We start from the raw sequence: 15,306 nt of genomic DNA, 5'->3' as shown, positions 1-15,306 counted from the left end.
GGATGCAACAATTTAATTACAGAAGAGAAAACAAGCTTATTCTTGGTTTTTTCTGCATTTTCAATTACAACAGTGTAGCAAATGACATAGTTTAGTGAATAATAGAGCCCTGGCTTGAGACTCATGAGATATGTATTCCATTCAGAGCTGATCATTGATATAGCACTGGATAGTCCTGAACAAGTCACCTTATAGTTGTAGAGATAGAAGGAGAGCACAATCCCTATATGAATCAAGAGACTATCTATCATGTGGGAAAAAGGGGTATAAACAACATTTTTTTTTTTTTTTGCAGTACACGGGCCTCTCACTGTTGTGGCCTCTCCCATTGCGGAGCACAAGCTCCGGACGCGCAGGCTCAGCGGCCATGGCTCACGGGCCCAACTGCTCCGTGGCATGTGGGATCTTCCCGGAGCAGGGCACGAACCCGTGTCCCCTGTATCGGCAGGCGGACTCTCAACCACTGCGCCACCAGGGAAGCCCTAAACAACATATTTTAAATACATTTTTAAAAGGTCATCATGGGGCTTCCCTGGTGGTGCAGTGGTTAAGAATCTGCCTGCCAATGCAGGGGACACGCATTCGAGCCCCGGTCCGGGAAGATCCCACATGCCACAGAGCAACTAAGCCCGTGCGCCACAACTACTGAGCCTGTGCTCTAGAGCCCACGAGCCACAACTACTGAGCCCATGAGCCACAGCTATTGAAGCCCGTGTGCCTAGAGCCCACCCACCACAACAAGAGAAGCCACCACAATGAGAAGCCTGCACACTGCAATGAAGAGTAGCCCCTGCTCGCTGCAACTAGAGAAAGCTCGCACACAGCAACGAAGACCCAACATAGCCAAAAATAAATAAATAAAATAAATAAATGTATTTTAAAAAAAGGTCATCATACTAACTCAAGATAGATGTCACTATTTTAAATCATAAGAGCTATTTTAAATATAGCCATCATTGGAGATACTCAGGTTTTTTTTTTCCTTTCAATTGATCCTATATCTGTTAAGATCTATTTAGGGAATTCTCAAATCTTTACTACTAGACAGCTTAAGAGTTATAACTTCAAACTTTACAAATCAATGATTTGTAGAACACTGACCAGAGCCACTTTAGTCAGCAAGGTTATTTTGCTAGATAACTATATAACTGCCAGAGAAATTTGAGGTCTGACTCAATTCTGATCCACATAAGACAGACATCTATTATGTAATATTTATTGGCAAGTAAGCACAAACAATTCATATGATCTGTTCTGCAGGCTTGAGAAAAATCCCAGCATCTCATTTAGATGCTCCAACCACCACTTTCACAAAAGGTTCACTGGAAGCAAACGCTCAACAGTCCACAGACAGGAACTTTCTCCATATAGTTGATGAAATCCAGAGTTTACAAGTGGACATGAAACAAAACCCCTAAGAGTTCAGGTTGAAGGCAAAACTAGATTTATACCCCATTCATGCAAGAGTAAGAAATTGAGTCAGAGTAATTTCAGCTAATCCACATATCTTGAATATTTTTAAATCTCATCATTGAAAGCTCATTTCCAACATACGTTATGCAAGTTAACAAGATAGTTTCACCAATAAAATCCATTTCTGATATCCAATACGCTAAAAGATCAACGATGGTCAAAAGTAGAAATAAGAGGGTGGCTTATGGTAGCAACATGTAAAGTCCTTTACAATAATATAATGCTAGCTGACCATACCTGCACAGTGCAGCACCAACTAGCACTTGGCTTAACATACGTTGTACACACACATAGTATTACACAGTACTTAATGAAGTGTTTTAAAATAAACTAGGCAAGGTAACGATTTCTAAATTAAAATATTTTTTAAAAAACAACAAAAGACAGTCTTTAAAACATAACAACAAAAGGCAGTCTTTAAAACATAAATTAATGAAACTAAAGGAAATTTACTAAAGAATAAATGAATGAAACTAAAGGAAATTTACTAAAGAAAAGAAACATAAAAGGTACACTTCGCTTTCATCTGAATAACGAACGTAGTACATAGTCATGTAAACTTATTGTATTTTGGTAAAAATCATCATAAACAGAATTCAAATAACAAGAGACTGTGTCTTCAAATATGAAGGTATTAAGTTGCATAATACATACCATTCACAGGGCTGAAGGGATCGAAATGCCTTAAAAGAAGCATCCATTCCAGCAAAATCCCAAAACTTAACATCATAGTCATATCCTCCAGTCACCAAACGGGCACCTGAGGGATCCAGACCCAAAGCAGAAACCTGGTTTAAAAAAAAAAAAAAATGGAGAAAAGCTACTTATTGTCTATTATAACCCCATTTCCTTTCTCTAACCCTACTTCCTACCTTACAGGCACTGTAAATATAGATCACCACTGCTGTTACTTCTGAAAAGTGAAAATGGAAAGCACCTTCTATATTATGTGGCTTTGTTATTAGGAGTATTATTTCTTTGAAATACAAGAAAATATTTTAGTTTAATCTAATCAGTAGCGTCATCCAAACTTATCTACCATGTACTCAGAATAGCTGTCATATGATAAACTAAGTTGCTTTAGTATATAAGTAGAAATCTTACAAACAATTCAGCTTTTTCAATAAACAATTTTGAGGAAGCCTTTTAAGATTGTTTGACTATCACTAAATGAATAACACATGAATCTAAAATTCCCAAAATGAGTAATGCCAATAGGAACCATAAATCTATTTAACAAAATACAGCAAAGTAGAAATTATTATCTTGTGCATTTGGCTAATTGTTTAGTCACCTTAAACAATTATTTTTAAAGCTGAATTTGTAAGTAACTAACCACATTATATCAGTTATACTGGTTCCATAAAATCTTTGCTTTCCCCGTGAACTTTTCAAGGTTCAATTCACATACAAATATCCAATGTGTAACTCACTGTTCTTGAGCTACATTTATCATTCTTGCCAAAGCACTTAGTCCCTGGATCTACTGACCTCTCAGAAGGAAACACTGCATTAGGAATATTAAATGTGATTATCATATACATGAGACAGTAAAAGGATCATAGTTTTATATAAAGAAAGGCACTACAAATCAATCCTCCAAATAGACTTGAAATGTTAATTAAATGTAACAGAATTACTGCAGTCAAAACCAGATACTGACAAAATAACTTACACTCATTTCAATTACTACCTGTGAATACTGATTTCAGAATATAATGGAATTATACACAAATATAGCAAATAACTTGTTATATGTTTAAATTAGATATGTACCCTAAATGGGTTAAAGAAAGCATTCAAATGAGAGCTATCATTTGAATGCTTGAACAATATGTCTTAAAACAATCGAAAATAAAACTAAATAAACATTAGTTTTTAAAGTCTAAGAAGTGACTTGCTACCACCAACTACAGACTTACTTGCCTCCATGCCCACTCTACCCTTCTTCCCTCCTGTTAAAATTAGAGGTGTCCCTCCTCCTGATAAAGCTAACCCCACCAGTGTTCATCTCCCTACAATGTAATTTGAAATTGCAAATTCATCTGTGACTTGTCTATTCTATTCCTGTCCTCCCCTCAAGAGTGTAAATTTCGCTCCTACCCCGTGACCACCAGTGTGGAGCCACAGGGGCTGAGGCCCTGAATCAGGGTGGGAGGAATGGTGACCAGCTGCAGGCATCCTCACTGTTCTCCTGGGAAAAAGGACAGTGTTGTTTGCAACCTGCAGTTTCCAACTTCCTGGTGGTCATTTGGACTTCAGGGTAAACTGGGAAGAATGTGCCCAAAGGGAAACCTGGGGAGAAGCAGTTCTTCACCTAAAAAACGTTCGCCGTTGTGAATTCTTTTTTTTTTTTTTTTCACTGTGCTGCGCGGCATGCAGGATCTTAGTTCCCCAACCAAGGATCAAAACCGTGCCCCCCGGCAGTGTAAGTGCAGAGTCCTAACCACTGGACCGCCAGGAATTTCTCTGTTGTGAATTCTTTCACTGAGGAAGAGAATTACCATTATGTCACTATGTTAATGAAAAAAGAAATGGATGTGATTCATAATTTAGAACCAAAAAATGTAGAACCTAAAAAAAAATGAAAGTAGGAAGTATATTCCTTGGGAAGAATTTCCTCTAGTGGACCAGCTTTTCTGGGCATTAGGTTGTTTAAAGGAACAAGGCTATGATCCTTCTCTGGATCATCTGGTAGGATACAAAGGAAATGATCTCTTAAGTGGCCAAGAAGATTCTTTGATTTTTTTAAAAAGAAGACAAAATAAGGTCTGGCTAAGGAATGGAAAATATCTAATTTCAGAAAAACTCCCATTTTATCTAAAAAGTTCCAAAAGATTGCCAGTTTATTTGCAAATTCTTAATATACCCACCACCTTTTCAGCCTTTTCTTGTGAAAATCTTCCTAGGATATGTGACTGCATTACATTCAGACACAGAATATGTGATAATTGGTAAGACTATGGTTAATCTGCTTTCTATATCTCTCTGTGATATTTACTGTGCAGTCTGTCATCAGCAGCTTACATGGAATAGAGTGCAATACAATTTGCCTTAGCATTTTAGTTCAAATAGAAATTCTAATTCAGATACTAACACAGTAAGCCTATAGCAGAATTTATCATGTTTGTTGATTTTCCTCTTTTCTTTCATTTAAAAAAATGTGAGTAGGGGGCAGTAATATACTGTGACAGTCCTTGCTAGAGGCAACAACTAGAGAGAACAGGACAGGCCATTAGGGTATATTTCCAAGGTTTGTGACTGAGGATCCCAACCAAGAGAAGAGAGACAAACCTCTAGGATCTGTATCCCATCATGAACAGGCCATGTAATTTTGGATTTCTCACTTAATCTCTCGAGATCCAGGGCCTTTACATGTAAAATGAGGAGATTAGAATACAGCAGTGGTTCTCAAAGTGTGATCTGGAGGGTCCACAAGACCCTTTCAAGTGTACTCAAGATCAAAGCTATTTTTACAATACTAAGACATCATTTGCCTTTTATTCAGAGGCTACAGGATGTGTGATATTGTAAAAGACTGAATGCAAAAAAGCAGGTATGATAAATCCAGCCCTCTTCTATTAAGACAGATATTAAAGAGATTTGCAAAACTGTGAAATAATATCACTCTCCTCATTAATGGGTTTTTTCGCTTTCAAAAAAGTAATTTTTCACAAAAATTATTTATGTTAGCATGTATCAGTTTTTCTTATTTGTAAATGAGTTAAAAACTCTAAAAACTAGAAGAAAAAAAAAGAGTGTAAATTCCATGTGCACAAAGACCATCCTTGTGCCCAGCACAGTGCCTGGCACAAATGTGACAATAAATAGCCCTTTTAAAAAAGGAACGAGGACTGTAAATTAAAAAAACACATACAAAACAAACAGCTATCCAGTTTGACAAATGTAAGATTAATTACCCTCTATCAGGAAAGAACAAGATAAACTACAAAGTTCACTTTTTTTAATCTAAGGACAGAAGAAAGATGGCAAAGAAGAAAGCAAAGGGCAAAGTGACAAAATGAGATCTTCAATGCTAGCATTCTGAAGTACCAGGACCTTGGGCTTCCCTGGTGGCTCAGTGGTTAAGAATCCACCTGCCAATGCAGGGAACACAGGTTCTATCCCTGGTCCAGGAAGATCCCACATACTGCAGAGCAACTAAGCCCATGCGCCACAGCTACTGAGCCTGTGCTCTAGAGCCAGCAAACCACAGTTACTGAGCCCACGTGCCACAACCACTGAAGGCCATGCGCCTAGAGCCCATGATCCACAACAAGAGAAGCCACCGCAATGAGAAGCCCGCACACTGCAACAAACAGGAACCCCCGCTTGCTGCAACTAGAGAACGCCCATGCACAGCAACCCAATGCAGCTAAAAATAAATAAATAAACAAACAAATAAATAAAGTATCAGGATCTCTGTGGCTGCTTATATACTCCATTTATGATCCACCAAAAGGATATGAAAGGTAATGAGTAACAGAAAACAGAGCTCTGGCGGAGCTTCAAGATGGCGGAAGAGTAAGACGCAGAGATCACCTTCCTCCCCACTGATACATCAGAAATACATCTACATGTGGAACAACTTCTACAGAACACCTACTGAATGCTGGCAGAAGACCTCAGACCTCCCAAAAGGCAAGAAATTCCCCACGTACCTGACTAGGACAAAAGAAAAACAAGAAGAAACAGAGACAAAAGAATAGGGATGTGACCGGCAACAGTGGGAGGGAGGAAAGGTTTCCACACACTAGGAAGCCACTCTGAGGGCGAAGACTGCAGGAGTCGGAGGGAGGACCTTCGGAGCCACCGAGGAGAGCGCAGCCACAGGGGTGCGGAGGGCAAAGCGCAGAGATTCCCGCATAGAGGGTCGGTGGCGATCGGCACTCACCAGCCCAAGAGGCTTCTCTGCTCACCCGCCGGGGCGGGCGGGGCTGGGAGCTGAGGCTCGGGCTTCGGTCGGATCGCAGGGAGAGGACTGGGGATGGCGGCGTGAACACAGCCTGAAAGGGTTAGTGTACCACAGCTAGACGGGAGGGAGTCTGGGAAAAAGTCTGGAGCTGCCGAAGAGACAAGAGAATTTTTCTGGCCTCTTTGTTTCCTGGTGGACGAGGAGAGGGGAATCAGAGCACCGCTTAAAGGAGCTCCAGAGATGGGCGCCGGCCACGGCTATCAGCGTGGACCCCAGAGATGGGCATGGGACACTAAGGCTGCTGCTGCCACCACCAAGAAGCCTGTGTGCAAGCACAGGTCACTATCCACACCCCCCTTCCGGGGAGCCTGTGCAGCCCGCCACTGCAAGGGTCCAGTGATCCAGGGACAACTTCCCCGGGAGAATACACGGCGCACCTCAGGATGGTGCAACGTCACACCTGCCTCTGCCGCCGCAGGCTCGCCCCACATCCGTACCCCTCCCTCCCGACGGCCTGAGTGAGCCAGAGCCCCCAAATCAGCTGCTCCTTTAACACTGTCATGTCTGAGAGAAGAACAGACGCCCTCAGGTGACCTACACGCAGAGGCGGGTCCAATTCCAAAGCTGAACCCCGGGAGCTGTGCAAACAAAGAAGAGAAAGGGAAATCTCTCCCAGCAGCCTCAGGAGCAGCGGATAAAATCTCCACAATCAACTTGATGTACCTGCAGCTGTGGAATACATGAATAGACAGCGAATCATCCCAAATTGAGGTGGTGGACTTTGGGAGCAAAGATATATATTTTTCCCCCTTTTTCTCTTTTTGTGACTGTCTATGTGTATGCTTCTGTGTCTGATTTTGTCTGTATAGCTTTCCTTTTACCATTTGTCCTAGGGTTCTATCTGTCCATTTTTTGTTTGTTTGTTTTTAACTACTTAAAACTTTTTTTTCTTAAAAATTATTTTTTATTTTATTATTTTATTTTACCTTCTTTCTTTCTTTCTTTCTTTTTTTATCTCCCTTTTATTCTGAGCTCTGTGCAGGACAGGCTCTTGGTGCTCCAGCCAGGTGTCAGGGCTGTGCCTCTGAGGTGGGAGAGCCATGTTCAGGACACTGGTCCAAAAGAGACCTCCCAGCTCCAAATAATATCAAAAGGCGAAAATCTCCCAGAGATCTCCTTCTCAGTGCCAAGACCCAGCTCCACTCAACGACCAGCAAGCTACAATGCAAGACACCCCATGCAAAACAACTAGCAAAACAGAAACACAACCCCATCCATTAGCAGAGAGGATGCCTAAAATCATAATAAGGCCACAGACAACCCAAAACACACCACCAGACGTGGACCTACCCACCAGAAAGAAAGACAAGATCCAGCCTCGTCCACCAGAACACAGGCACTAGTCCCCTCCACCAGGAAGCCTACACAACCCACTGAACCAACCTTAGCCACTGGGGACAGACACCAAAAACAACAGGAACTATGAACCTGCAGCCTGCAAAAAGGAGACCCCAAACACAGTAAGTTAAGCAAAATGAGGAGACAGAGAAACACACAGCAGATGAAGGAGCAAGGCAAAAACCCACCAGACCTAACAAACGAAGAGGAAATAGGCAGTCTACCTGAAAAAGAATTCACAATAACAATAATAAAGAGGATCCAAATTATTGGAAACACAATGGAGAAAACACAAGGAACGTTTAACAAGTAACTAGAAGAACTAAAGAGCAAACAGTGATGAACAACACAATAAATGAAATTAAAAATTTTCTAGAAGGGATCAATAGCAGAATAAATGAGGCAGAAAAACAGATAAGTGACCTGGAAGATAAAATAGTGGAAATAACTACTGCAGAGCAGAATAAAGAAATAAAATGAAAAGAACTGAGGATAGACTCAGAGACCTCTGGGACAACATTAAATGCACCAACATTCAAGTTATAGGGGTCCCAGAAGTAGAAGAGAAAAACAAAGGGACTGAGAAAATATTTGAAGAGAATAGAAGTGAAAACTTCCCTAACATGGGAAAGGAAACAGTTAATCAAGTTCAGGAAGCACAGAGAGTCCCACAGACAATAAATCCAAGGAGAAACACACCAAGACACATATTAATCAAACTATCAAAAATTAAATACAAAGAAAAAATATTAAAAGCAGCAAGGGAAAAACAACAAATAACACACAAGGGAATCCCCATTAGGTTAACAGCTGATCTCTCAGCAGAAACTCTGCAAGCCAGAAGGGAGTGGCAGGACATACAGAAAGTGATGAAGGAGAGAAACCTACAACCAAGATTACCCAGCAAGGATATCATTCAGATTTGATGGAGAAATTAAAACCTTTACAGACAAGCAAAAGCTAAGAGACTTCAGCACCACCAAACCAGCTTTACAACAAATGCTAAAGGAACTTCTCTAGGCAGGAAACACATGAGAAGGAAAAGACCTACAATAACAAACCCAAAACCATTAAGAAAATGGGAATAGGAACATACATATCAATAATTACCTTAAATGTAAATGGATTAAAGCTCCAACCAAAAGACATAGACTGGCTGAATGGATACAAAAACAAGACCCGTATATATGCTGTCTACAAGAGACCCGCTTCAGACCTAGGGACACATACAGACTGAAAGTGAGGGGATGGAAAAAGATATTCCATGCAAATGGAAATCAAAAGAAAGCTGGAGCAGCAATACTCATATCAGACAAAATAGACTTTAAAATAAAGACTATTACAAGAGACAAAGAAGGACACTACATAATGATCAAGGGATCGATCCAAGAAGAAGATATAACAATTGTAAATATTTATGCACCCAAGGTAGGAGCACCTCAATACATAAGGCAAATACTAAGAGCCATCAAAGGGGAAATCGACAGTAACACAATCATAGTAGGGGACTTTAACACCCCAGTTTCACCAATGCACAGATCATGCAAAATGAAAATAAATAAGAAAAGACAAGCTTTAAATGATACATTAAACAAGATGGACTTAATTGATATTCATAGGACACTCCATCCAAAAACAACAGAATACACATTCTTCTCAAGTGCTCATGGAACATTCTCCAGGATAGATCATACCTTGGGTCACAAATCAAGCCTTGGTAAATTTAAGAAAATTGAAATCGTATCAAGTATCTTTTCCGACCACAACGCGATGAGACTAGATATCAATTACAGGAAAATATCTGTAAAAAATACAAACACATGGAGGCTAAACAATACACTACTTAATAACCAAGAGATCACTGAAGAAATCAAAGAGGAAATCAAAAAATACCTAGAAACAAATGACAATGGAGACACGACGACCCAAAACCTATGGAATGCAGCAAAAGAAGTCCTAAGAGGGAAGTTTATAGCAATACAATCCTATCTTATGAAACAAGAAACATCTCAAATAAACAACCTAACCTTACACCTAAAGCAATCAGAGAAAGAAGAATAAAAAAACCCCAATGTTAGCAGAAGAAATCTTCAGATCAGAAATAAATGAAGAAGAAATGAAGGAAATGATAGCAAAGATCAATAAAACTAAAAACTGGTTCTTTGAGAAGATAAACAAAATTAAGAAACCACTGGCCAGACTCATCAAGAAAAAAAGGGAGAAGACTCAAATCAATAGAAATAGAAATGAAAGAGAAGTAACAACTGACATGCAGAAATACAAAGGATCATGAGAGATTACTATAAGCAACTCTATGCCAATAAAATGGACAACCTGGAAGAAATGGACAAATTCTTAAAAAAGCACAACCTGCCAAGACTGAACCAGGAAGAAATAGAAAATATGAACAGACCAATCACAAGCACTGAAATGAAAGTGTGATTAAAAATCCTCCAACAAACAAAAGCCCAGGACCAGATGGCTTCACAGGGGAATTCTATGAAACATTTAGAGAAGAGCTAACTCCTGTCCTTCTCAAACTCTTCCAAAATATAGCAGAGGGAAGAACACTTCCAAACTCATTCTACGAGGCCACCATCACCCTGATACCAAAACCAGACAAAGATGTCACAAAGTAAGAAAACTACAGGCCAATATCACTGATAAACATAGATGCAAAAATCCTCAACAAAATACTAGCAAACGGAATCCAACAGCACATTAAAAGGATCATACACCAGGCTTCCTGGTGGCACAGTGGTTGAGAGTCTGCCTGCTGATGCAGGGTACACGGGTTCATGCCCCCCGTCCAGGAAGATCCCATATGCCACGGAGCGGCTAAGCCCGTGAGCCATGGTGCTGAGCCTGTGCGTCCGAAGCCTGTGATCTGCAAAGGGAGAGGGCACAACAGTGAGAGGCCCGCCCACCGCAAAAAAAAAAAAAAGAAAAAAAAGGATCATACACCATGATCAAGTGGGGTTTATCCCAGGGATGCAAGGATTCTTCAATATATGCAAAGCAATCAATGTGATACACCATATTAACAAACTGAAGGAGAAAAACCATATGATCATCTCAATCGAAGCAGAGAAAGCTTTTGACAAAATTCAACACCGATTTATGACAAAAACCCTGCAGAAAGTAGGCATAAAGAGAACTTTCCTCAACATAATAAAGTCCATATATGACAAACCCACAGCCAACATCATCCTCAATGGTGAAAAACTGAAAGCACTTCCTCTAAGATCAGGAACAAGACAAGGTTGCCCACTCTCACCACTATTATTCACCATAGTTTTGGAAGTTTTAGCCACAGCAAGCAGAGAAGAAAAGGAAATAAAAGGAATCCAAATTGGAAAAGAAGAAGTAAAGCTGTCACTGTTTGCAGATGACATGATATTATACATAGAGAATCCTAAAGATGCTACGAGAAAACTACTAGAGCTAATCAATGAATTTCGTAAAGTAGCAGGATACAAAATTAATGCACAGAAATCTGTAGCATTCCTATACACTAATGATGAAAAATCTGAAAGTGAAATTCAGAAAACACTCTCATTCACCCCTGCAACTAAAAGAATAAAATATGTAGGAATAAAGCTACATAAGGAGACAAAAGACCTCTATGCAGAAAATTATAAGACACTGATGAAAGAAATTAAAGATGATACAAATAGATGGAGAGATATACCATGTTCTTGGATTGAAAGAATCAACATTGTGAAAATAACTCTACTACCCAAAGCAAACTACAGACTCAATGCAATCCCTATCAAACTACCACTGGCATTTTTCACAGAACTAAAACAAAAAAATTCACAATTTGTACGGAAACACAAAAAACCACGAATACCCAAAGCAATCTTGAGAAAGAAAAAGTTAGCTGGAGGAATCAGGCTCCCTGACTTCAGACTATACTACAAAGCTACAGTAATCAAGAAAATATGGTACTGGCACAAAAACACAAATATAGATCAATGCAACAGGATAGAAAGCCCAGAGATAAACCCATGCACATATGGTCACCTTAGCTTTGATAAAGAAGGCAAGAATATACAGTGGAGAAAAGACAGCCTCTTCATTAAGTAGTGCTGGGAAAACTGGATAGGTGCATGTAAAAGTATAAAATTAGAACACTCCCTAACACCATACACAAAAATAAACTCAAAATGGATTAAAGACCTAAATGTAAGACAGGTCACTATAAAACTCTTAGAGGAAAACAAAGGCAGAACACTCTATGACATAAATCACAGCAAGATCCTTTTGACCCACCTCCTAGAGAAATGGAAATAAAAACAAAAATAAACAAATGGGACCTAATGAAACTTAAAGCCTTCTGCAAAGCAAAGGAAACCATAAACAAGACGAAAAGACAACCCTCAGAATGGGAGACAATATTTGCAAATGAAGCAACTGACAAAGGATTAATCTCCAAATTTACAAGCAGCTCATGCAGCTCAATATCAAAAAAACAACCAACCCAATCCAAAAATGGGCAGAAGACCTAAATAGACATTTCGCCAAAGATATACAGACTGCCAACAAACACATGAAAGAATGCTCAACAATCATTAGAGAAATGCGAATCAAAACTACACTGAGATATCATCTCACACCAGTCAGCATGGCCATCATCAAAAAATCTAGAAACAATAAATGCTGGAGAGGGTGTGGAGAAAAGGGAACCCTCTTGCACTGTTGTTGGGAATGTAAATTGGTACAGCCTCTATGGAGAACAGTATGGAGGTTCCTTAAAAAACTCAAAATAGAACTACCATATGACCCAGCATTCCCACTACAGGGCATATACCTGAGAAAACCATAATTCAAAAAGAGTCATGTAGCAAAATGTTCATTTGCAGCTCTATTTACAATAGCCCGGAGATGGAAACAACCTAAGTGCCCATCATCGGATGAATGGATAAAGAAGATGTGGCACATATATACAATGGAATATTACTCAGCCATAAAAGGAAACGAAATTGAGCTATTTGTAATGAGGTGGATAGACCTAGAGTCTGTCATACAGAGTGAAGTAAGTCAGAAAGAGAAAGACAAATACCGTATGCTAACACATATATAGGGAATTTAAGAAAAAAAAATGTCATGAAGAACCTAGGGGTAAGACAGGAAAAAAGACACAGATCAACTGGAGAACGGACTTGAGGATATGGGGAGGGGGAAGGGTGAGCTGTGACAAAGTGAGAGCGTGGCATGGACATATATACACTACCAAACATAAGGTAGATAGCTAGTGGGAAGCAGCCGCATAGCACAGGGATATCAGCTCAGTGCTTTGTGACCGCCTGGAGGGGTGGGATAGGGAGGGTGGGAGGGAGGGAGACGCAAGCAGGAAGAGATATGGGAACATATGTATATGTATAACTGATTCACTTTGTTATAAAGCAGAAACTAACACACCATTGTAAAGCAATTATACCCCAATAGAGATGTTAAAAAAAAAAACTACATTGAGATATCATCTCACACCAGTCAGAATGGCCATCATCAAAAAATCTGCAAACAATAAATGCTGGAGAGGGTGTAGATAAAAGGGAACCCTCTTGCACTGTTGGTGGGAATGTAAATTGATACAGCCACTATGGAGAACAGTATGGAGGTTCCTTAAAACCTAAAAACAGAACTACCATATGACCCAGCAATCCCACTACTGGGCATATACCCTGAGAAAACCATAATTCAAAAAGAGTCATGTACCAAAATGTTCATTGCAGCTCTATTTACAATAGCCAGGAGATGGAAACAACCTAAGTGTCCATCAACAGATGAATGGATAAAGAAGATGTGGCACATATATACAATGGAATATTACTCAGCCATAAAAGGAAATGAAATTGAGTTATTTGTAGTGAGGTGGATGGACCTAGATTCTGTCATACAGAGTGAAGTAAGTCAGAAAGAGAAAGACAAATACCGTATTCTAACACATATATATGGAATCTAAAAAAAAAAAAAACATGGTCATGAAGAACCTAGGGGCAAGACAGGAATAAAGACACAGACCTACTGGAGAATGGACTTGAGGATATAGGGAGGGGGAAGGGTAAGCTGTGACAAAGTGAGAGAGTGGCATGGACATATATACATTACCAAATGTAAAATAGATAGCTAGCGGGAAGCAGCTACATAGCACAGGGAGATCAGCTCGGTGCTTTGTGACCACCTAGAGGGATGAGATAGGGAGGGTGGGAGGGAGGGAGATGCTAGAGGGAAGAGATATGGGGACATATGTATATGTATAACTGATTCACTTTGTTATAAAGGAGAAACTAACACACCATTGTAAAGCAATTATACTCCAATAAAGATGTTAAAAAAAAAAGAAGTAAATTATTCATTTAAGCAATATTTTAAAATAGAAGTGCTTTAGTGGGAAATTTATGGCTATGACACCTATGTTAGAAAGGAAGAAAGATCTCAAATCAATAACTTAAGCTTACACTTCAAAAAATTACCAAAGAAGAGGAAACAAAACCCAAAGCATGCAACAGGAAGGAAATAAAGATTAGAGGAGAGTTCAGTAGAAAAGAGAAATTTTTAAAGTAAAGAAAATCAACGGGACCAAAAAATGGTCCTTTGAAAATTTCAAGAAAATTGAGAAACTTTAGCTAGATTGACCAAGAAAAAAAGAAAGAATTACTAAAATCAGGAAGGAAAGAGAAGATAACATAAATTAAGAGGATTACAAGGAAATTCTATGAATTGCATGCCAACCAGTTATATAACTTAGATGAACTGTACAAATTATTAGAAAGACACAAACTACCAAAATGGCCTCATGAAGAAAAAAGAAAGAAAATCTGAATAGATTTTTAATAAGGGCTTAAATTAGTAATCAAAAATCTTCCCAGAGGACTTCCCGGTGGCACAGTGGTTTAGAATCCACCTGTCAGTGCAGGGGACACAGGTTCGAGCCCTGGTCCAGGAAGATTCCACACGCCGTGGAGCAACTAAGCCCGTGCGCCACAACTACTGAGCCTGCACTCTAGAGCCCATGAGCCACAACTACTGAAGCCCTCATAACAAAACTACTGAGCCCACATGCCTAGAGCCTGCGCTCCACAACAAGAGAAGCCACTGCAATGAGAAGCTCACGCACCACAATGAAGAGTAGCCCCCACTCGCCGCAACTAGAGAAAGCCCGCGCGCAGCAACGAAGACCCAACGCAGCCAAATAAATAAATAAATTTATAAAAACAAAAAAATCTTCCCACAAAGAAAAGTCTCTATCTATTTGGCTTCAAGGTAAATTCTATCAAACATTTAAAGAATAATTAATCAATTCTTCATAAACTCTTCCAGAAAATATAGGAGAAATAAATGCTTTCAGCGTTCTATGAGGTAAATATTACCCTGATGCCAAAACCAAAGTCACCATAAGAAAACTACTGACCTATATCCCTTATGAATATAAACAGAAAAATCCTCAACAAAATATCAGCAAACTGAATCTAGACCTTAAGCATCACACCTTACAACCTGGAGATTTCATCTAT

General features: G+C 39.5%; 1 protein-coding gene across 2 annotated transcripts in view; it reads right to left on the bottom strand.

Annotated features, from left to right (window-relative positions):
- WDR70 (WD repeat domain 70) overlaps nt 1-15,306 on the bottom strand; it is a 308,244-nt gene that overhangs the window by 235,365 nt on the left and 57,573 nt on the right. For both annotated transcript variants that reach the window (XM_079916599.1, XM_079916598.1), the window contains exon 7: nt 2,128-2,261. In XM_079916599.1, coding sequence (XP_079772725.1) covers nt 2,128-2,261 — 134 coding nt within the window. The remainder of the gene's footprint in view (nt 1-2,127; nt 2,262-15,306) is intronic.

This window comes from Stenella coeruleoalba (genome assembly GCF_951394435.1).
Source record: "Stenella coeruleoalba genome assembly, chromosome: 3".
Taxonomy (NCBI): domain Eukaryota; kingdom Metazoa; phylum Chordata; class Mammalia; order Artiodactyla; family Delphinidae; genus Stenella; species Stenella coeruleoalba.
This window is presented reverse-complemented; position numbering and strand designations above follow the sequence as displayed.